Source organism: Anastrepha ludens, chromosome 2 (genome assembly GCF_028408465.1).
Source record: "Anastrepha ludens isolate Willacy chromosome 2, idAnaLude1.1, whole genome shotgun sequence".
NCBI classification, from domain to species: domain Eukaryota; kingdom Metazoa; phylum Arthropoda; class Insecta; order Diptera; family Tephritidae; genus Anastrepha; species Anastrepha ludens.
This window is the reverse complement of record NC_071498.1, coordinates 30,801,595-30,824,429: the sequence shown is the minus strand read 5'-3', so window position 1 is coordinate 30,824,429 and position 22,835 is coordinate 30,801,595. Positions and strand designations below refer to the sequence as shown.

Below are 22,835 nucleotides of genomic sequence, written 5' to 3'. Positions count from 1 at the left end.
GTCTCTATTCTTTCCTATCTCTTTCTCTGATACTTTTCTCCTTCCCTCCTTGAATATCTACCCTCTTTCCAGAGCTTTAAATAGAATGTGCTTTTTAGCCGGAGTGTTTTAGGAGCCACCAAATCTCCTGGTGCTCCTTGGCTTGACCTTTTCAAGTTTCAATTTCAGTTCCGCTTAAAAAGTTGGACGATCACTTTATCCTGCTTTTTTGTCGTCACTCGCTTCACGCCGCACTCGGAAAAGTCATCTACATTTTTGTACACCTTTTACCGCTGATTCCACATCACAACAACCTTTTTTGATTTTCTAATTACTTTTGCAGCCGCGGCATAAGATAATTTCGGCCCTTTCGAATGCGTGCATAAAAATACCGTCGCGAAACGTTTCGTGTACTTCTCACTCATTTTTGTTGGGTTGGGTTTACGGGAAAGTTTCGAACGACACTAACCTGACTTAGCACTGGCGTCGTAGCCCTTGAGTGGGACTACAGGGTTTGATTGAAAAGTAATGAGCCTTCCCGCGCGGAGCGTCTGCCAAGCGATCAACCGAATCGGCTGGTGGGGGAAAATGATCGTTGGACCTTCCCCTTCCACTAGAAACCGGTCCCAGTTCGCTGGCAACAGCGGTGCAGTCAACATCGCTCCGCGCGTGAAAGCTGTTTTAAAAGTGTGTTAGGATTTTGCAGTGGCGAAAATGCAACGATCGTTGGAGCATCAAATTTTGCGTAAAGCTAAACAAAACGAGTACCGAAACCATTGGGCTACTCAAGGAGGCTTACGGGGACCAATCTCTGTCCAGTGCCCTGGTAAAACGGTGGCACAAGTCGTTCAAGGAAGGCCGGGAGGTGCATGTCGAAATCCAAGGTCAAAACCATGCTGATAATCTTTTTCGACTCTCGAGGCATCGTCCACAAGGAGTTTGTACCTCCAGGAAGCACTGTAAACGCGGCATTTTACAAAGAAGTGCTCCTTCGGCTGAAAAACTGCGTCGCCCGGGTTCGGGCCGACCTCGTCAACAATTGGACCCTTCATCACGACAATGCGCCGCCGCACACCGCCTTCCTCTGCACCTCTGCATTGGGCAAGATGGGGGTTCCGTTGTTTCCCCACCCTCCCTACAGCCCAGACCTGTTCCCTCCAGACTTCTTTTTGTTCCCGCGCCTGAAAAGAAAGCTGAAGGGGAAGCGTTTCGACTCCATCGAGACGATCCAAAAAACTGTGACAGCCGAATTGAACGAAATTCCGGCGGATGAGTTTAAAAAATGTTTCCTGCAGTGGAAGGACCTCTACCAGCGTTGTATTGACGCTCAAGGGTCCTATTTTGAAGAATATTAGTTGTATAAGCCAAAAGGTTTAATAAAACTGCATAAAAAAAAAAAATAAGGCTCACTACTTTTCAATCAAACCCTGTATTATGCAGCAAAAAGCAGAACGAAATATATCTTGAAGTTACAAGAAAAAAAACCGGTTCTTTTCTTCTGACACAGACTGTATATATTACGAAATAATCGTTTTTTTTTTTATTAAAAGAATATTAAAGTAAATGCATTGTATTTGTATTTTACAGGTAAACGGGCACAAATTTATGGCGACTTTCCTGCGTCAACCGACTTTTTGTTCACATTGCCGCGAATTTATTTGGTAAGTGCATACTTGTGTTCGGCAGTGAATATCAACAACGATCGACCAGCCGAACGTTGCGCTCAAAAATTCACCAACACGCTTATCCTGCTACTACATTGATCATCTATTTTTTTATTTGTATGCTCATACCAGTGAATAACTGTATTTATTATATTCCTTTTCACGTTTTTTTGGTATCGAAGTATCAATGACCTTTATAACTTGTTCACTTTATACTTTCCGTTATTTTGGAGATTTCTTGTTTTCACAACTATCTAGAAAATTAGAAAGTATTTTTGCGTAAAATTAGGAATATATTTTGAATTTAGTTGGTACATACAATACATACCTACATATCTATTCAATGTTTTATGTTTTATTTGTTTGGTGAGAACATACATACATACATAAATATTATATATATATATTTTTTTTTATTATCTGGGTGTAGTTTGGCGCTGGAAAATTAAATATACAAAAGAAAAAAAATGCTACTTTCATACTGATGCGGACTTATTTTGCTTCCAAGGAAATCTACATAACATAGTTCATATTCTGCTTTTTTCTTTGGTTCACTTTCATGATTTATATAATTGATGTTTTTTTTTTTTTTTGTTTTTTCTTAAAAAAATAATCCATCTCGCTACTGGTTTAGTACTATGATTTCTTACGTTTATGGCTCATATATCTATTTGATCAGCTAATTTTTGTACATTAACTCTTAATATTAATCTATATTCACATATATACAAGCTACGGAAATTTTTTGCCTTTGCAGGGGAATTGGTAAACAAGGCTATCAATGTCAAGGTATGTGTTCACATGCAGCAACAACAACAACTACATACCCGGTACTCGTACTCGTACTCGTAATTGCATTTGTACTCGTTTTCCAAATAGTAAACAAGCAAACATACCGAAAAGATTATTCGAACGTTGAGTTTAGCAAAGATTTCGTTCGCAAACATTAAATACACTTGACAACTACTCCATATATATACAAATATGCTCATAACACTTGTACATACATACATACATACTTACAAAATTCTAAATAAATTTCTTGTATAAAATTATAATTAAAATATTAAATATATGAACAACTAAAAACTAAATAAACGCTGCTAAAAATACAGGCATATCAGCCAACTACTACCAACTACACGAACATCACACACCCAAACATACTTAAACATACCAGTTCCTGCTAAATGCATACTACTATAGGCCGCTCTACATACACACACACACACAAATGTAGTTAAATTGAATGTTGTAATGTGTATTTCATTGCTGGTGGTGATTTTCAATGTCCGCCGCCAAAGTTGCAAAAAATATGTTGCTGTCTACTTAATATTACATACATATTTTTATATGCATCTACTCGCATGATATGAATTGTAAAGTTTATCTGTGATTGCTTTTGCATTTTTGCAACTATTACTATTTTCCTGTTTACCGTTTTGTTTTTGATTTTCCTTCTTTGTTTTTCTTTTTTTTGCTCCGCATTGTTTTCTGCGATATTGTTGTTGTTGCTATTGCCGGTGTAGCTTTGCATTCAATCAATTTAATCATTAACCAACAAATCAGTCAAACAACCAAACAACCAAACATGTCAATCAACTAAGAAACAAACAAAACAAAAACAAAAACAAGAAACAATCGCTGCAGCACATCGCTCTTTATTCCTTTGTATTTTACTCGTACTGTAGCTGCACCTTCATCGATTTTATTTATTTATATTTTTGTATTTTCTACATAGTTTTTTATAATTACATTGGCTTGTTTTGTATGAGTTTATTTTAAAATTATAAGAAATTTTGCATTGTGTCGTCTTGTTCATGCATCCATTTTTGTATTCACATTTTTATATTTACGACATCGCTTTTATATTCTTCTATTTTCTATGTACCCTTATATTTATGTATGCGCATAGTTAGTTATTCATTTGTATGCTCATTCATTCCAAACATAATAATTGAAAATGCTTTATAAATAATACTGTTAATTTATTCGATAAAAAATATTAGTTTGGGGAAAGAGAAATCCATTATTTTCGCGGTAGATGGCTCGTAAGGTTAGGTTAGGTTAGCCTGGTTGGCATCAAGCTGCGCAGAGACCTTTTGGTCCCTAGCGACACCAGATGGAGAGGATACCGAAAGTAGACATCATGTAGGATGTCAGCGCTTTTGGCGAATCTAAGCAGCGCTGGGAGATCTGCTTTTGAGACGTCTTCCAGACCCTCAAACAATGGGGCTCCCAGCCATTTTAACCGCGTTTTAAATAATGCCGGACAGACGCACAGAATGTGTTCTAAAGTTTCCTCAACATCCTCTCTGCATTTGCTGCATTTCTGAATTGAGTCAGTTTTTTGTCGTTAGTTCTACACATGACTTTTGCTGTTTTGCATGTGGTCAGATTAGTCCAACTAGCTTCTACTCGCCTCCTCATGTAGTCGTCCATTTCATTGTACAGGGTTTGATTGAAAAGTAATGAGCCTTATTTTTTTTTTAAGCAGTTTTATTAAACCTTTTGGCTTATACAACTAATATTCTTCAAAATAGGACCCTTGAGCGTCAATACACCGCTGGTAGCGGTCCTTCCACTGCAGGAAACCTTTTTTAAACTCATCTGCCGGAATCGCGTTCAATTCGGCTGTCACAGTTTTTTGGATCGCCTCGAGTGGCTCGTGTGCACATAAGTTAAATTTAACTCTTCACTGATCTCACGTAGACTAGCACGACGGTCAATGTTCAAAAATTCACGAACCCGGCTCACATCTTCGTCTGTTTGCGTCGTCGAAGGCCTTCCAGATCGCTGTTCGTCTTCGGCGTTCTCCCGGCCTTCCTTGAACGACTTGTGCCACCGTTTTACCTGGGCTCTGGACAAAGATTGGTCCCCGTAAGCCTCCTTGAGTCCCCCTATGGTTTCGGTACTCGATTTGTTTAGCTTTACGCAAAATTCGATCGAGTAACGTTGCTCCAACGATCGCTGCATTTTCGCCACTGCAAAATCCTAACACACTTTTAAAACAATTTCACGCGCGGAGCGATGTTGACTGCACCGCTGTTGCCAGCGAACTGGGATCGGTTTCTAGTGGAAGGGGAAGGTCCAACGATCATTTTCCCCCACCAGCCGATTCGGTTGATCGCTTGGCAGACGCTCCGCGCGGGAAGGCTCATTTCTTTTCAATCAAACCCTGTATATTGTATTTAGCGGCTTTGTTATGTCGTTCTGTTGTTCAAAAGGTAGTCTAACAGCACTTTTTGCTATCACATCTACTATTTCGTTTCCCATAATGCCTTTGTGACCGGGTACCCAGTAGATATGCAGCCTATTGTTTGCGGCTAGCCTTTCTATGGCCTCCCTGCTCCGTCGAACATTTTTGGACTTAATACAATATGAGCTTATGGCTCGTAAAGTAGCGATCAAAAATTTTAACTCTCCATTGGACACCTTTTTTAAAACTCTTCGGTTGGACACCCGGGACTGGCTGCTTTTCGTCCTGTTCGAGGATGATTTTTAAACTAAATTGTATTCAAAAATATGTTAAAAATGAAAAATCCAGTCTTGCCAGACCTGCGTACCCACCGGATGGTTAATGCTCCTACAACAACAGCAATAACCACCCATCGCAGATGAAGAGTGTCAGCTTTATCTTTGTTTATTCTATTCAGTTGTGAGTTACAGGGAGTCAACCAGGTCAACCAGTCAAGCCAGTCTGCTAAAATTGAAAATGGGGTTTATGTGCCGTTGCTGTAGCAGCTAATTATGTGCAATTTTTGTTTGGTCGATTCCGTTCAGGCATTTTGGATGTCAAAGAAAATGTCGATAATGTCGATGAAATCACAGAAATAGTCGAAGTTGAGCGGCAAGTTAGTAGTCGAGTAGGCGTAGCATCACTCAGGAGCTAAAGATCGACCGATCAAAAACAGGTTTTAAGCCATTTGCGCAAAAATTTTACGCAAAAATAATGGGCTTCTTTTTTATCAAAAAAAAAAAAAAAATTTTATGTATTCTCAAAAACTATTACGGGAAACTCTGAACTCTAATACTTTCCTCTTTGAATGCGTCGTAAAATTCCTTAATGGCAAGAGCCACCCTCGAGGGCAGGGTGGGCGGAGGTGTATAGTCCGAACATCCGGGGATTTCCTTAAGTTTTCCGGTCTGTAGTGCCTTTTGAGGCTGAACTGATGGCAATAATGAAAGCCGCGACACTGACACATTGTGATGGGATATCCGGAAATGATATCTTCATTTTCACTGATAGGCAAGCGGCGAAAACAAAACAGTCGACAACCTCCAAGGTAGCCATGAAATGCCGCGCATCTCTTAAAGAGATGGCTGAGTCATTTCACCTTAAGGTAACATGGGTTCCTGGCCATAGCAACATTGAGGGTAACTGTAGAGCTCCATGATCTAGCGAGACTCGGCACTAAATTGACCGATGAGTATACAGAAAATGACATAGGCATACCCTTACAAACATGTAAGCTACTTATCTTTGAAGAAATCGTAAGAGCAGCGAACGAAAGATGGAGTAATGAAACCACTTGCAGAACCGTCCGACAACTGTGTCCGACTCTCAATGCTAAGTGCACAGAATCTCTGTCAAGTCAAAATAAGCATAGTCTTAGCACACTGATTTCCGTTATAACGCGGCACTATCTAATAGGTGGACACGCCCAGAGAATGGGTGTGTAAACACATGACTTCTGCAGAAACGGTCTAGATGAGGTAGAGGAAGAGACGATCTCGCACCATCTGTGCCGTTGTCCTGCTTTATCCAGACATAGGTTTACTATTCTAGGTAGACAATTTTTCAATGAATTGGAAAATCACAACTCTGTAGAAATCAGGGACATTCCAAAATTTTTGAACACTGGTTTTAGGAGGGATAGGTACAAGCTCCCCACGTGGCATCACAATGCGCTATGAGCCTGAGTGTGTCCCATGCGACAACTGTATCCACCTAACCTAACCTAAGAGCCGAGTATCAGGTGGCGCAAAATTAATCACTCGATCGGAAGATTTATAATTTGTGAAAATGGTGTCATAGGTCAATCAAATTTGACACTTGTGAACTAGAAAGCTGCTGTACAAGGGGTATTTAAAAAGACGCGCCTAGATGTTGTTTTAAAGTAAAAAATGCATGTAAAAATTTAGATTATTTCCGGTTTCACTATTCTTATTAAAAATACGACTTTAAATAATTATATGTGAAAAATAACATCATTTAAATGCTCATTTGAGTTGGCCCACTGTCTCAGGTTGTCGAAGAAAGGAGCAGCCACTGACCTTAATCGTCTAGCTGTCAAACGCCGACATTTACAGAGAAAGTGCGCAACAGTCACCTTCTCTGAAAGGTTCAACAGCTACGGCTTCTGCAATGGAGGTTAAATGACTAGCTTTTTCGCGTGTGCGCCGATCATCCAATGACTGGTAAACACAGCTACGAGTTTGGAAATTGAATGGCGCGGAATCCCCAGGACTTTCTGAGTCCTCCGTCTAATGTACTGCGGTCATAGGGTTTTCGAAATAGCACATGAAGAAATGGAGCTCCATCTTTTCTGCGCTTTCCTGAGAAATAAGTTGTGCAATTCCCTCTTAACAACAGTCTGGGGGATCCCGATGACCCAGGAGGTCTCTGAGACCATTAAAAATAAAAAGTTTGTTTTCTCTAATCAAATAATATTTTCAAAACTTTTACTTGTTTTAATGTAAAGAATTAAAGCTAAATAGTTGCAATAATCAATACACACAGACACAAAGCAAATCACACATACTCGTATAGAAGGCGGCTCAAAATTAATCATTTAATTTTGTTTTTAAATAACTTTTTTTATTGAATTAAAAAAAAAAAATGATTTTGTCTGATGAAAGTTTTTATTTTGACCTCTACGCGCCCCATTGCTGGTATGTTTGTATACTGCAGCTGCTTAGTTCACAAGTGTCAAATATTATTGACGTACGCTGCCATTTACAAAAATTATAAATCTTCCGATAGGGTGATTAATTTTGCGCCACCTTGTATTTCATTACTGCACTTGTAACTATTTGTTTATTATGTTGCCTTTGTTGCGTCAAAGTTTATTGTATAGAATTTTAGACTCGAACGTTTTTCAAGTGGCGTTAGTGTAAATTATCTGAAAGCTCAACTCGTTAGCTACGATAGAAATACAGGGCGAACGATATGAAGTGTTACCTATTCAAAACACCATAACTTTTTTGTGTGAAATTAGTTTTTATTGATTTCAAAGACAAAATTGTTCAAAAATGATTACAATTTTAACATATCGCACCCTAAATACAAAAGGGGCACAACTCAAAATTTTCCACACTCGAGCTTGACTTGTTTACAGTAGCACAGAAAACAAACTATGTGACATATCACGCTGAAATTTGCCATATAAGCTTATAACAGTCCTACCAAAAAACAAAAAATTTATTTTTGCCATATGTCATCCGCGGACCGTTTTATTGATAACGTCTCGCTCATATTTGAGCACAAGGTACATTTTGAGTTGTGACCCTTTTGTATTTAGGGTGCGATATATTCTCATTAGCTCGATATGACCACCTTTTGCCTTGACCATAGCCTTCAAACGGTCAAAAATGAGTTGCATGCTGCACGAATGTGGTCTTGAGGTATTCTGACCCATTCTCGTATAATCGCTTTTTTCAGCGCATCCATACTGGCCTTGCTCTCCAAAATGGACCAGATGGATCGTCCATCGGATTTGCGTCTGGCGAATTCGAAAGCCATTGTGTGAACGAAATGAAGTGTGGAACATGATTTTTTAACCATTCTTGGTTCACACGAGCTTTATGAGACGGTGCCGAGTCGTGTTGGAACGTCCATGGTCTACGACTGAAATGTTTGCGTGTCCACGGCTCTAAAGCAGCTTCTAAAACATTTTCCCGATAATAAGTCGCATTCACTTTGACACCAGGCTCGATAAAAACGATTGGAGAGCGCCCATCAGCGGTCACTGCGGCCCAAACCATTACTTACGATGGGAAATTGCTTCGAGTGGCCATACGTAGGCTCAAATTCTTGTATGAGCGTTCGGTCAAGTAAACACGATCGTTTTGAGTGTTTACGAACTGCTCAATTGGGAAATTTTTTTCATCAGAAACCACAATGTTAGGAAATTCGCCACGTTCGTGCAAGCGCAACAACTCCTTTGCTCTTTCGCACCGAACTTTTTTTGCTGGGGTGAAAGATCGTGTGCTTTTTGGAACTTGTAAGCCATGACCTTGAGCTCATTTTTTAATATGCGTCGAATACTGTCTTGCGATATTTTCAGTTCTCTGGCAATTTTTCTTCCACTTCGACGTGGATTTCGTTCAAGTCGAGCTTTTGGTCCACCTCCATAGCGTTTTGCAATGCTACCAGTATCATTGTAATGTTTTATAGTGCGATACACAAACATTTTATTTACTTTGAGGTGACTGAGTTCACGAACAATGGCTGTTTGTGATTTTCCAGCCAAATATAACGCAATTACACTATTACGTTTGAATTCCATCACAGAAAAAAAAAAAATTGAACAAAACTGAGACGCAAATGCTTTTGATGGCTTATAAACAATATATTGAACTGTCATTAGAACAATTTTGACGTTGATGTCATTAGCTGCTTTACAGATACAAGCAGTGTGAAGTTGGTAACACTTCATATCGTTCACCCTGTACATTTGTTCTTCGAAGTGATCTCCTTTAAGCTTAATAAGCGCTAGCGATTTTTAAAATACCTCTGAAAGGTTTTCCGAAAAACCTACTCAGGGTAGCTGAGGCATAGGAGCAGCAAGGATGATAGATTTTATCAGGTTTGTTATTTAGTTGTGGTGAAAAAGACTTGGGCATTCGGCAGCCGAATTCTGCACGATCATTTCATACATATTCACGCATACTCACGCACTCGCCCAATCAGTCGTTGTTCAGACAGTAACGAAATGTGATTGACTGATTGCTTTCGTATATCACAAACTCAATCTCAGTTCTTTTGTAAACACACTCGAAATGACGTCAGCCCATCAGCCGATTATGTCAAACTCGCTGAGAGCCGAATATCGGTCAGTTAAAGAGCTCGCTTTTAAAATTTTCAACACATTCACCAAGCTATCAAAAGTTTGCTTTCCAGATACTGCCCATTTTTGCATTTCTAGAAAATACTTCAAGCGTGAACTCTAAATAGCTGTAAAAACCAAACTACTTGAGAAACTGAATTCAAATTTAGACTTATGAAAGACAAAACTTTAAAATGGTCTACTGATTTCAAGGGCTGGGCTAATACAGATTAGCTTTGCTTTACTTTGAAACTTTCTATGGCCAAATGGTATCTTTAAAAGCCGTCAGAATAATTAGTAAAAAAGATACTTGAATACACAGAATCTGTTGAAAATAATGCCATTTAAGCTGATGGCCTAGTCGCTAATGCTTTTTAATTCATTGTGATTGTAATTCATTACTTTTCCAATTTTCAAAAAAAAAAAAAAAAAAAAAAATAATGCCATTTACTATTACCGCTCGGAAATGGCAAACTCGATTGATAACATCCGAAGTGACGTGAGAAACTGAAATGTCAAATCGACAGAGCGCTGTTAAATATACATTTGAAACAAAACAATTGATAATCCGAAGGTGCAATGTCTGGGAAATATGGGGGGTGGGGCAAGATTTCCCAACTCAGTCCCTCTAAATATTTGTGGACCGCAGCAAAATCAGGTTTTCATGTCTACCGTCCTAATTTGGCCGCTTTTCTCTCAAGTCAATAATCAAGTCGATGCTCATTGGTTTTTACGATTCCAAGCGAATTCGTTTCAACGGGCCAAACCGTCAATGCAATTTTCTATCTTAACGTTTTGAAGCGTTTGTTGCATCGCATTCGTCGAATTCGCCCTGAATACCGCGAAGAGGAAGCTGGCGCTTATTGCATGATAATGCACCATCTCATCGATCCACTCTTGTGACTGATTTTTTGACTAGAAATCGTATTTTAACCATCAATCACTCACCGTACTCGCCTGATACGGCTCCCTGTGACTTCTACGTATTCGAAAAATTGCATTTGGGCATGAAATAAAAGTGTTTTGCGTCCGTAGAGGCCATCCAAAAGGCTTGTACCGACATCCTGTAGGACATTCCGGATTCCGGTCAATGACCTGAAATAATCTTTCGAAAAACTTTTAGATCGCGCAAAACAGTGTGTCGGGCCAGAGGGGACTATTTTGAATTAATAAACTCGAAGTTATCAGAACAGAGCATCTGTCGTTTCTAATTATTTTAGCTCATTTTGGACTTCACCTTGTAAATATCAAAATGTCGATATTTGGAGACATGAAAATCTTAATATTTTTTCGAAATACTTTCGCGGAAGCCGTGAAAAAGATAAAAAATAATTAATTACTGTGTTTTAACCGGCAGTTGTTTGGTGAGTCACCCCAATGTACGTGCATGCAAGTATGCCATAGAAATTCTAATCCGTTTCAAATATTTCAAAAGCCCAATCTTTGCTTTCGGTGGCACCCGTAGTCGAAGGGGTTGGTGGATGACTACCATAGGTTCGATCCTCCGTGAAAATGATCTCAGCGAAATGATAGAAAAAGTTTGTTTCTAATAACGGTCGCCTCCTCTCAGCAGACAATGGCAAACCTCCGAGAGTATTCCTGCCTTGAAAAACCTTGAAAAAGCTTCTCATAAAAAGCCATTTGCTGTTCGGAATCAGCTTGAAATTGTAGGCCCCTCCATTTGTTAACCAATATCACGACGCACGCCACAAATAGGAGGAGGAACTCAGCCAAACATACAAGGACTAATTATATATGTACATGGAGGGTACTCTCTCCTAACGAACACTTCTCTTAAGCGGCCACTTTTTTCAGTACATACCACAAATCCTTAAGAATTCTGTTTTTAATTTCTCTCTTGAGCGGACAACCCTCTCATCACATATTATTAACTTTTTTACACTTTTCTCATATGCGGACAAATTTTTCAGTTAGGTGTCCCCTTAAGAGATGTGCCCGCTCTAGAAAGGGTAATTTGTTCCGATACTTAAGATTTGGTATACTTATAGAAACAAATTTCCGCTCAAGAGAAGTGTGGGTCTAATAGAAGTGCCCATTAGGGAGATTACGCTGTATACATATATAAAAGTTATTTAAAAAAATTGATGATTAGTTTTCCGCAATCTTGTAGTCAGCGGCCCCAACACGTTTCATCATTTCCCAGTGATATCCAAAAAATTAAAATTTGTTACGCAGTTCTTGCTCTTACTTTTTAACGATCAACAATGTGGTGTCAAACTTTTCTGAAAACAAATGCCGAAAGGTTGTACAATCGAATAATAAAAATGGCGAACTAAAGAAAATCTCCTCTGAAACCGCATTTACACATAAATCTTTAATATAGAAAATTATTGAATGTAGTAGTGTGAGCTATGAGCAAACATAACCTGTATGCGTTTTCTGTATTGTTAAATATTTTTATTGTTTTTAATTATGTATTGTACAGTGCTTACGTGTTCATATATGTTTGTGCTATGTGTAAGAGGTTGGAAAACCTTAATTAATCCACTATCGACCGATCATAAATGTACGATTTATTCCGTATTGTCCTCACATTTCCTCAAATTTAACAATAACTTTTACCTTTACTTTTACTTTTACTGTTATCATCATTACTATTATTGTTGCATTCACTATTCTAGTGTGCACCTGTGTTGTACATAAGAGATGCCATAGTTCCGTGGTCACCAAATGTCCAGGCATGCGCGAAGAGGTAAACTCGAAAGTATGTTATTCCAAACAAATAGTAATCGACTGAAACATTCCATATTTTTATTCTCATAAATTTGTATGCACACACAGCAAAACACCATGGAAATGGCACCGGCCGGTCAACGCTTCAACGTCAACGTGCCGCATCGCTTTTTTGTGCACAACTACAAACGTTTCACGTTTTGCGATCACTGCGGCTCACTGTTGTACGGCCTGATCAAGCAGGGATTACAGTGCACACAATGCAATATGAATGTGCACAAACGCTGCCAAAAGAATGTGGCCAATACGTGTGGCATCAACACAAAAGAAATGGCCGAAATACTTAGTTCGCTGGGCATTTCACCGGACAAACAAGCCCAGCCACGCCGCTCAAAGGTAATAGCAGACGCAAACTTACACCTACAGACAGGGTAGAAGTGGCAGTCGGTCTTTAAATCAATTCACTTAGACCGCTGCCGTTCCTTTGTGGGCTTACATACATACATACAAACTGCATTTGAAATGTTCGTAATACAGAATTGCCGAATAATTGAATTTTTTTTTTAAATGTTACTTGCAGTATTTAAATCAACCGGGTGGAGACGATAGCTACAGTCTTAGCGATCGTAGTGATCTGGGTACAGAGAGTAGCACTTCCACACGCAGCTCGATGATGTCGGAACGCTCGGCCACAAGCACCTCGACTGCAATGACAGGCCTCAGTGCGATTACAGGCCAATACTTCGAATCGCGTCCAGGCAAAACTTCATTATCGGACTTTAATTTCATCAAAGTATTAGGCAAAGGCTCATTTGGCAAGGTGATGTTGGCCGAAAAGAAGGACACCGAAGAGATTTACGCTATTAAGGTGCTGAAAAAGGATGCCATCATACAGGATGACGATGTCGATTGCACAATGACCGAAAAGCGCATATTGGCCCTGGCCGCTAACCATCCATTTTTGACAGCACTACATTCCTGTTTTCAGACTAAGGTGCGTACGAAAATAAAATAACACATTAACGTTTTTTTGAATAATCCTTTGTGATGGTTGTAAGGCTAACCCATTAATGTCCGCTAATTAGTTTTTGCTAAAACGGAAAAATTAGATTTACGGAAAATGAAATAAGAGAAAAAACGTTTTTATTTCTGTGGGTAATGTTTTTTTGTAATTTATTCACAAGTTAGGTTAACCCATTAACGGCCGCTAATTAATTTTTGGCAAAACGGAAAAATTAGATTTACGCAAAATGAAATAGGAGAAAAAACGTTTTTATTTCTGTGGGTAATGTTTTTTTGTAATTTATTCACAAGTTAGGTTAACCCATTAACGGCCTCTAATTAATTTTTGCTGAAAAGGAAAAACAAGGTTTACGCAAAATTAAAAAAAAAACATTATTTTTCCCCTATACTTAATTTAGTCATACATACATATGTATGCACTTTATTCACCAGTTTTGTTTAGGTGAGGTTATGGTGGAGTCGGTCTGTACGACCCACTCACTTAGACCTTGCAGGTCCGTTGTGATAGCTCTGAGCCACACGGGAACCTAATTTTTTTTTCGTGGAATCAATTTGTGACTCTTATGAAGCGCAGGATTGGTCGCATCCTCAGGCCAGAAGATTCGTAAAAGAATGGAAAAAGTATCTACCTAAAAAACCTGCTCTGGTTTCAGCTATAACTGGACAGTTGCAAGGGATGTGCTGAACTGCTTCTTCATCCTCCTCATCTCTACAACTTTTACAATATTTAGAGTAGAAAACTCTAAAGGAATGGCTAAGCAGTTCCTTTGATTTTTTCTTATTTATTTGCAGCCATAGTAACCAAGCTGTTGTTACGCATGTATCTTCATCTCTCCATGCCCTATTGGTCTCTTGGGTAATGCTATTCTTAGTTATTAATTTGCTCGTGGCCACTTCTGTCCCGATGGCACTTCTGTGACTGTGCATTTGAAGAGTAATACCTTTCCTGTTTAGCTTATCGACTTTATAATTTCCCGCTATATTTCTGTATCCCGGAACCCAAATAAGACTGACCTTGAATACGACACTAATAGCATTTAGGGCTGACCGGCATTTCTGTGCAACCTCTGATCTTAGTTTAGCCGCATTCATTGATTTAATGGCCACCTGGCTATCCGAGAATGTATTTATTGTAGTTTTTGTTACTTCATGCGTATTTAGATTCTAGTCTAGAACTTCTGCCTGATAGACGCTGCAGTAGTCTGGTAGTCGAACGCATCGTTCAAGTCCTAATTCCTTCGAAAATATTCCATAGCCAACCTTATCGTCTAGCTTGGAACGATCTGTATAGAAATTAAATTTTAATTTTTTCTTGACGGTATGATCGCCTTGAAGAGTGTGCCGAAGGTGAGTCGAGGAATAGAATAGTCTACTTCTTGTTTGTGACTATTCAGTGTTTGCAAAATAGAGGCGTGGGCAAACCCCCGTTTTTCCCATAGCCTCATATATTTAAGTCTAAGCGCCGAGGCGGCGGCCACGTGCTTTCCTACAAGATTTACCGCAGGCAAGTTGATTAGCACCTCCAGCGCTTTGTTTGGGGTAATCCTTAAAGCACCAGAGATGCATAAAAAAGCTGGTTTATTCATGGTTTTAGCGTAACTCGCCTTTTGAGCAGCTGACCATCCATCATACAAGTATTCCATACAATACGGTAGATACCTATGAAATGAGACTTTTTTTTCAATTTCAAACGTTTATTAACAAAAAATGGTTACAAATTTAATATTCAAAATAGTAGTCATCGCTAGCGACACATTTTTCCCATCTCTCAGGCGATTTGTGTATGCCGCGCCAAAAAAATTGGCCGTCTTTGGCCGCAAATCAATCATCGAGCCATTTTTTGGCTTCTTCGTGAGAATTGAAGCGCTGCTCGGAAAGTGCGTGGCCCATCGATGCAAACAAATAATAATCGGAAGGCGCCAAGTCTGGTGAGTAAGTCGCATGCACCAGCGGTTCCCAATCGTACGTCTCCACCAACTCCCGGGTAGCTCTTGTTCGATGTGGAGGTGCATTGTCATCAAGAAAAATTACTTTGTGACGCCGATCGGCATATTCTGGGCGTTTTCGGTGTATAGCGCTGTTCAAATCCAATTGCCAATTGCCAATTGTCGTTGGTAGCGTGCACCGTCAACTGTTTCATCTGGTTTTAATAGCTCATTCCAAATCAAACCACACAGCATTGCCTTGCCACCGAAGAGATTTGGGTTAGCCGTTGTTTTTGGCTTGTGGCCGGGCGGACCATACGATCGTTTACGCTTGGAATTGGAGAAATACACCCAACTGCTCTGCCATCATTTCTTGCATTTGACCATCATCTTCATCCAACAATGCTTGCAATTCGGCGTCCTCAAACTTTTTCGGTGACCGACCACGGTCCTCGTTCTCCACGCTAAAATCACCACTTCGGAATTTTTCAAACCACCTGAACCACTGTACTCTACTTGGAGGTTTAAAAATACTCTTAGCGACACCTATGGACTAATAGCTGAAAGTCTCATTTCATAGGTATCTACCGTAAAATAGGCCGAATTACCGAAGTGTAAAGCCAGTGTGTAACACAAGGTGTTAACCTCCATTTAAAATCGATTGCGTTTTTGGCCTTCTTTACTTTTTCCTCAATAATAGATTTCCATGTAAGCTTTCTATCTCTTATGAGTCCACTTGTACTTGGCAATTTCTCTCAAAGGAATCGCCACACCCTTACAAACTAGCGGGGAGATTATAGTAAGCTTATGTCTTTTTTTTTGTAAAGGGACATAACAAGTTTTGATTTATTATTAGAAAAGTTTTATCCGATTTGGAATACAAGGAGTCTGGTGGCATAATTAGGTTTTAAAGTGAAAGTTTCTTCCTAGCCGCTGAGCATATGAACGGGGAGGGGACCGCGTTAGCTTCGTTATTCGTGCGGGTTATTTAGTCACGATATCGTAGTGGACATTTGTAATATGTGTGAACATTTTTTACTTTGAATTGAATAAAAGTAATTTCGCATACTAAAGGTATGACCTTTTTAATTGGTTACACTTCGAGTGCCGGACCCTGTAATCGAAGAGGAATGATTATGTTGAGCTTGGCTGCGGCAGTCCTTCCCAAAAAAATCTATAAATCAAAATAAATTCAATGAATTAATTTGCATTTACAGTTATAGCAGAAAGAAGTTTCGATTTGAATTGATTTTTTCTTGCACAATTTGTATGCAGGTTATTTTGTTCACGAATACCCATCATGGTTATAAATTGATTTATTTTTTTATTATATTATATAAGTATTTTATTATATATGTATGTATATGTATTGCATATACTTATATATCTGAGTAAAATATAAAATATATATTTTTGTTTATTTTCAGGATCGTCTATTCTTTGTTATGGAGTACGTGAACGGCGGCGATTTGATGTTTCAAATACAAAAAGCACGTCGCTTTGAAGCTGCACGCGCCGCTTTCTATGCCGCCGAGGTCACGTTGGCACTTCAGTTTTTACACTCTCATGGCGTCATTTACCGTGATTTAAAACTGGATAATATTCTTCTGGATCAAGAGGGCCACTGCAAATTGGCCGATTTTGGCATGTGCAAGGTAAATCACTTACAGCTCTAACATTGCCATAAACTTATTTTACAAGGTGGCGCAAAATTAATCAACCTAAGGGAAAATTTATAATTTTTACAAATGGCATCGTACGCCAATCGTATTTGACACTTGTAAACAGGTGTTGTATAAAAAAGATTGGAGCTCGTAAAGGTGGTAAAAATTAATATTTTCATCACTCAAAATTATTATTTTTTATTTAGTAAACAAGTTATTCAAAAACCAAAACTGGTTGATTCATTTTGCGCCACTTTGTCATACAAACAAAAAAATGAAATGAGAAATGAAACAAAGAGTGGTGAGTTTATCGATGCCTCGCAAATTGGTTTACAAATGCGGAAACAAGAGTGACGTATGCAATTACAGGACTATATCGAACCTCTCTAAGTTATTCGAATGTTTAAGGATATGATTTATTTTTCCGTTAAAAGTTTCATTTTCTCTAACCCACATGGTTTTGTTACGGGGCGTTTTACAATTTCGAACCTTGCAGTTTTTAGTGAATACTGTATCTCAGCGTTTCCTTTTGTATGTCAAGTCGACGTCATCTACACAGATTTCTCCAAAGCATTCGATAAAGTCTCCCATAACATTCATGATTCCTAAACTAGCTTGCCTAGGCTTTCACTCTTTGTTTTTGCAATGACTTAAGTCGTATTTATGCAAAAGGTGGCGTGTTGTCTCTATTGACGGCGTGTCATCTGAACCCTTCCATGCAATGTCCGGTGCCCCTCAAGGCAGTATTCTAGGTCCGTTCTTCTTCGTATTGTGCGTTAATGAGAATCGTTCTTGTTTTCCGCATGCTCAGTTGAGTGTTATACGCTAATAATTTGAACATTTATTAGTTAATAAATTCCGCAGATGATATGTTGAATCTTCAAGCTGATTTTTTTATTTGTGGTTCACTATGTCTCGTCTTGGCTTAAATATTAAAAATACTTTCATGCCACTTACTCAAAATCGCGTTTATTTATGAAAGCACTTATAGTATTGCTAGCCATTTCCGGCAGACTATTAATCACATGAAAGATATCACATTAATCACATTAACTTTATCATTTCAAAACCGTATGCGATGCTTGGTGTCACTCCGAGCTAAGTTCTCGAACCCATTCACATTAAAATTGTTTTACACCTCTTTTATACGTTCACAACTTGAGTGTGCCACTATTACTTGGAGACCTTATCATAAAATTCTCAATCAATAGGATTGGGAAAATTCAAATGATTTTTCTTAAGTATGCTTTGCGGTCTTTGCGATTCACTGAACCTCTTCCATCAAATAAAATATCTGTTCTCTCGTAATCTTTTGTATATGGCATTGTAACGGGAGATTTTGACTGTGCTGCCCTTCTGGAAACATCTGGAACATCAAAGTTTCCAAGAAGAGAACTTCTAAATTTCTAACCTTTTTATTGAAGTAATAACAAAAACAAAAAATGATGCGCAAAACGCAGCAATAGCTCGCGCCCTTAATGAATTTAAACGGATCTCATCTCTTATCGTGCTAGATTTTTCTTTGTCTAATGTTATTTGCATTAACCTTCTGAAATCTGTATACAAGGTGAGGTCCAAAATAAACGAGACTGAGCTTTGTTCCGATAACTTCGAGTTTATTTATTCAAAATAGTCCCCCTGACCGCAATACACTGTTTTGCGCGATCTAAAAGCTTTTCGAAAGAGTGTTTCAGGTAATTGACCGGAGTACGGAATGTCCTTCAGTCGGTACAAACCTTTTGCATGGCCTGTATGGACGCAAAACGTTTTTCTTTCATGGACAAACGCAATTTTCCGAATAGGTAGAAGTCACAGGGAGTCATATCAGGCGAATACGGGGAGTGATTGATGGTTAAAATGCGATTTCTTGTCAAAAAATCAGTCACAAGAATGGACAGATGAGATAATGCATTCTCATGCAATGCGATTTCTGAGTCAACGAGTATATCTGACAAACAGGCAGATAGTTTCAATTCTTATTTTTTAGTTATATTATTTTTTTTTTATAAATTTTTTTCCATCATTTCTTTTGGGTTCCTCAATCACTAATATTCTAATTTTATTGTATTTCTATTTCGCATTTAGGAGGGCATTATAAATGGTGTTTTAACCACCACCTTTTGTGGCACTCCGGATTATATTGCGCCTGAGATATTAAAAGAGCAAGAGTACGGTGCCTCCGTCGACTGGTGGGCGTTGGGTGTGCTTATGTACGAAATGATGGCCGGTCAACCGCCGTTCGAGGCTGACAACGAGGATGAATTATTCGATTCAATCATGCACGACGATGTATTATATCCGGTTTGGTTGTCCAGAGATGCTGTGTCCATTTTGAAAGGTGCGTCGTTTGCAAAAAAAAAAAAACAAGAAATTCACAAAAAATGCATTTGAGCCATTAAATGTTAATTATTTTGTATATTTCACATTCATCTACTTAATTCTTCGACCTCCCAGGGTTCCTAACAAAACTTCCCGAAAACCGTCTAGGGTGTTCCGGCGATGAAAACGCCATACGTAGGCATGCATTTTTCGGTAAATTAGATTGGGATGAATTGGAAAAGCGCAATATTAAACCGCCTTTCAGACCAAAAATGGTAATAATTACTTACACTTTCAAGTCCTTCTATTTTAAAATCATTAATATTGATACATTTTGCCCACCCTTTTCATGCAGAAAAATCCACGTGATGCCACCAATTTCGACACAGAGTTCACGAAAGAGGAACCAGTACTCACGCCCGTTTCCAACGATGTTATACGCTGTATTAATCAGGACGAATTCGCTGGCTTCTCATTTGTCAATCCGAAATTCGGACCCGAACGTAAAGTATTTTAAGTGGTTTTGTGTGTGTGCGCAGGCGCCTGAAGGATTCAACTTCTATACAGAAAACTAAACAAAATAAAAAGTCAAGAAGAAAGCAAAGTCAACAAGCAAATTATTTGCAAAGCCAAGAACGCAACATCAACAACAACAACAACAACTATTACTACTATTATATTCGTTCTTTTTACAAAATGTGTGCGCTTGCACACACTCACACATGCGCGCGCAGGAAGCCGCACATGTCACCGCCGCACAATGCCGCCGGAAGCCACAAATACATTTCAGCAGCTGTGCTTTTCTTGTCTTGATTTTAATTTAAATAACGAGTTGTGCATATTCGTTCGACGCCATGAGTTGCATCGAACATGTATATGTGTGTGTGCCATTTTATTTTACGCTGTATTTATGTGCAGCTGCGAGTTCCAAATTTGGCATGCGCGAAATGTGAAACACAAAACAAGCTTATATTGTTAACGCGTCAAACTCTACTCGTAGTATTTGTTAGGAAAAACAAAAAGAAAATCAATCCAATAACCAATAAACAAAGAAGGAAAGGTTGAAAGTAACATAACACAAAAAAAAAAAAAATTAATGAAAGTTAAAATAAAAAAACACTTTGTAACATGCAACGGAAGAAAAAACTGCAAAATAAAAATCTAATAACCACAAAAATTATTAACGACAAAAACAAAATCTATAAAGGTTTGCAAATTTGCGTTTATGCATTGTGTAGATTAAAGCATGTAGTTGTTTTTGTATTTTATTTACCTTTCTCAATTCGTGCAACCACTTTAGAACTGCAAATCTAAATATATTTATAGGGCTAAAGTTGGAGGCTAAAGCAAATACGGAGTTGTTTTCCATTAGCCAACCACAAAGAGGCACCACCTAACACTAGGCAGCCCGGTAACTTGTTTTTTGTTACCTTAAATTGCGCGGTAATGATCTTGTTTAAAGATCTGGCAGTTCTTATTGCAGTTCTACTCTTAATATCTTTCTGAAGGCTGCACGTAAAATCAATTTGTAAAAGAATTTTTTTAAAGTTTGCGTTGCCAAGCCTTGGTGTTAGTAAAATGAATTTGTATGCATATTTTTTTGATCCTCTATTAGTCTTTGTTTTTTTTGTTAATTTGTGCTATATAAACTTTTCACTTAGCTCGAGTTGGTGAAAAAGATACGTATTACTCACATTGTTTAGAATGCGAAAATGCATCAAAAAAAAAATCTCAAATTGTATGCTTTATTGCCAAATTAGAAATGAAATGCCCTGCCCAGCCATATTTTCTAGCTTTACAAATTAGTTACAAAAATATTTATTATTGTTCTTCAATCTCACTCAAACTACTCAAACGAATTTGTGTGCTATTTTGTGAATTTTGTTGTTGCCAACAAATGTATGTAGAAATCTCATTTTTCTATTAGTTTATGAAACATTTTACCTAGCGTATTAAAATTTTATTAAAATAATTGTATTGTTATTATTTAGATATACCGCATAAATTCATAAGAAATAAAATAGATTTTATATACCTGGTAAAATGCAGTAAAGTATTTTAAAAACTATTTATTTGTTATGAATTTGAGTGAAGGTATATAAATGAAGCCTTGGAAAGCTACAACAACGTATTTGAATATTAGTGAATTGTTTAATTGACAAAAATAAACAAAAAAAAGCTAACGAAAAAAAAACAAATACAATATAAAATTGTAAAAATAAATTTTTTAGCAAATTGTCAAATTTAATTTAAATTGCGTTTATTGTTAGGCAAAGTTTAAGCGCCTAAAATCATGTTATGTTAATATCTTGTAAATTAGGGCGAGACATTTGTTTTGCTGAGAGCGAGTTTCTCAGTGCCAGTCCAACTATGGTGAATTTAGAAACTTCTTCTTCTTCTTGATTGGTGAGTTTTTGACCGAGCTCAACAAAGCGCAACAGACGTTTCTTGCGCGTGTAAACCGGCGAATTTTGAAACTATGCGTTGAAAGTAGAAAGTGAGCTTAAACTTGCGCTCAGAAACTGGCTCTCGTTGGAGTCCTACTAAGCTTTAGTTGCTACATATGCGCTATTATGTATATGATTATGTTTATGTGTTAATGGAATTCAGCATTCAACGAAATTAATGAACTTTTGTTTGGTTTTTTGTTATTTTTTAATATTGTAGCTTAATATATTATTTATGACCTTTTTTGTTGTTGGTAAAATTGATGTTATATTATTAGTACAAGCGAGTATTTTTCACTTCTTTAACACATCGAATGTAAAGTGTCATTCGCCAAATCTAGTCAATATGAGTATAAAAACGCACGCACACACATACACGCATACTACAGACATGCATTATTACTGATTTGTTGGTAGTTAAATGCATTTGAAACATTTGTTGAACGACGTTTTTTTTTTGTTTTTTTAATATAGTTAAAAAAGAAACGACGTTTTTTTATTGTATTATTATTTCTAAAGCAAAGCGAACAAATTTTATTTTGTTGTATTAGTAATCTTTAACTAATTTTAATTTACAACATAACCTCTAATTATTATAACAATTATATATATGTATATGTACATGTACATGCTTTCCTTGAAGTGTAATTTAGTTTGAAACTAATTTGGATTGTATTGAAAGCATTCAGCTTGAAACGAGATGAAATTTATTTGAAATAAAATTGCAAACGCACACTTTTACGATTTGTTTCTTATTTTAAAGTGCAACCATTGTATTTTATTGAACATGCAAAACTACATTGTGCTACCAGCTGTAAGCAAAAACAATTACTGTTTAAATTGAATTCAATTATACAAAAAATTTATGTGCGGCAATGTGACGCTGCTATTAGAAGCGTGCCAGCATACGCCAAGGGTTTCATTTGAGAACTGCTTAATATTTAAATAGATTGTTTAGTTTATTAATTAATTTGATTTTTGAAATGAATTTTAGAACCAATATCTGTTAAAGTTAATATCAATCGCCCAACTGATTTATTTTTCTTATTTTTCTTTCTTTCGCCGTGTA

The 22,835-nt window shown here is 37.7% G+C and overlaps 1 protein-coding gene across 11 annotated transcripts in view; it reads left to right on the top strand.

Annotated features, from left to right (window-relative positions):
* LOC128867483 (protein kinase C) overlaps nucleotides 1–22,501 on the top strand; it is a 35,593-nt gene extending 13,092 nt beyond the window's left edge. For 10 of the 11 annotated variants that reach the window (XM_054108736.1, XM_054108769.1, XM_054108714.1 and 7 more), the window contains 9 exons: nucleotides 1,567–1,640; nucleotides 2,401–2,432; nucleotides 12,337–12,419; nucleotides 12,497–12,784; nucleotides 12,969–13,382; nucleotides 16,764–16,991; nucleotides 19,086–19,338; nucleotides 19,455–19,594; nucleotides 19,675–22,501. In XM_054108736.1, coding sequence (XP_053964711.1) covers nucleotides 1,567–1,640; nucleotides 2,401–2,432; nucleotides 12,337–12,419; nucleotides 12,497–12,784; nucleotides 12,969–13,382; nucleotides 16,764–16,991; nucleotides 19,086–19,338; nucleotides 19,455–19,594; nucleotides 19,675–19,836 — 1,674 coding nt within the window. In that variant the 3' untranslated portion in view covers nucleotides 19,837–22,501. The remainder of the gene's footprint in view (nucleotides 1–1,566; nucleotides 1,641–2,400; nucleotides 2,433–12,336; nucleotides 12,420–12,496; nucleotides 12,785–12,968; nucleotides 13,383–16,763; nucleotides 16,992–19,085; nucleotides 19,339–19,454; nucleotides 19,595–19,674) is intronic. The other variant, XM_054108803.1, reaches the window with a different exon arrangement.
* The last annotated feature ends 334 nt before the right edge of the window (nucleotides 22,502–22,835 follow it).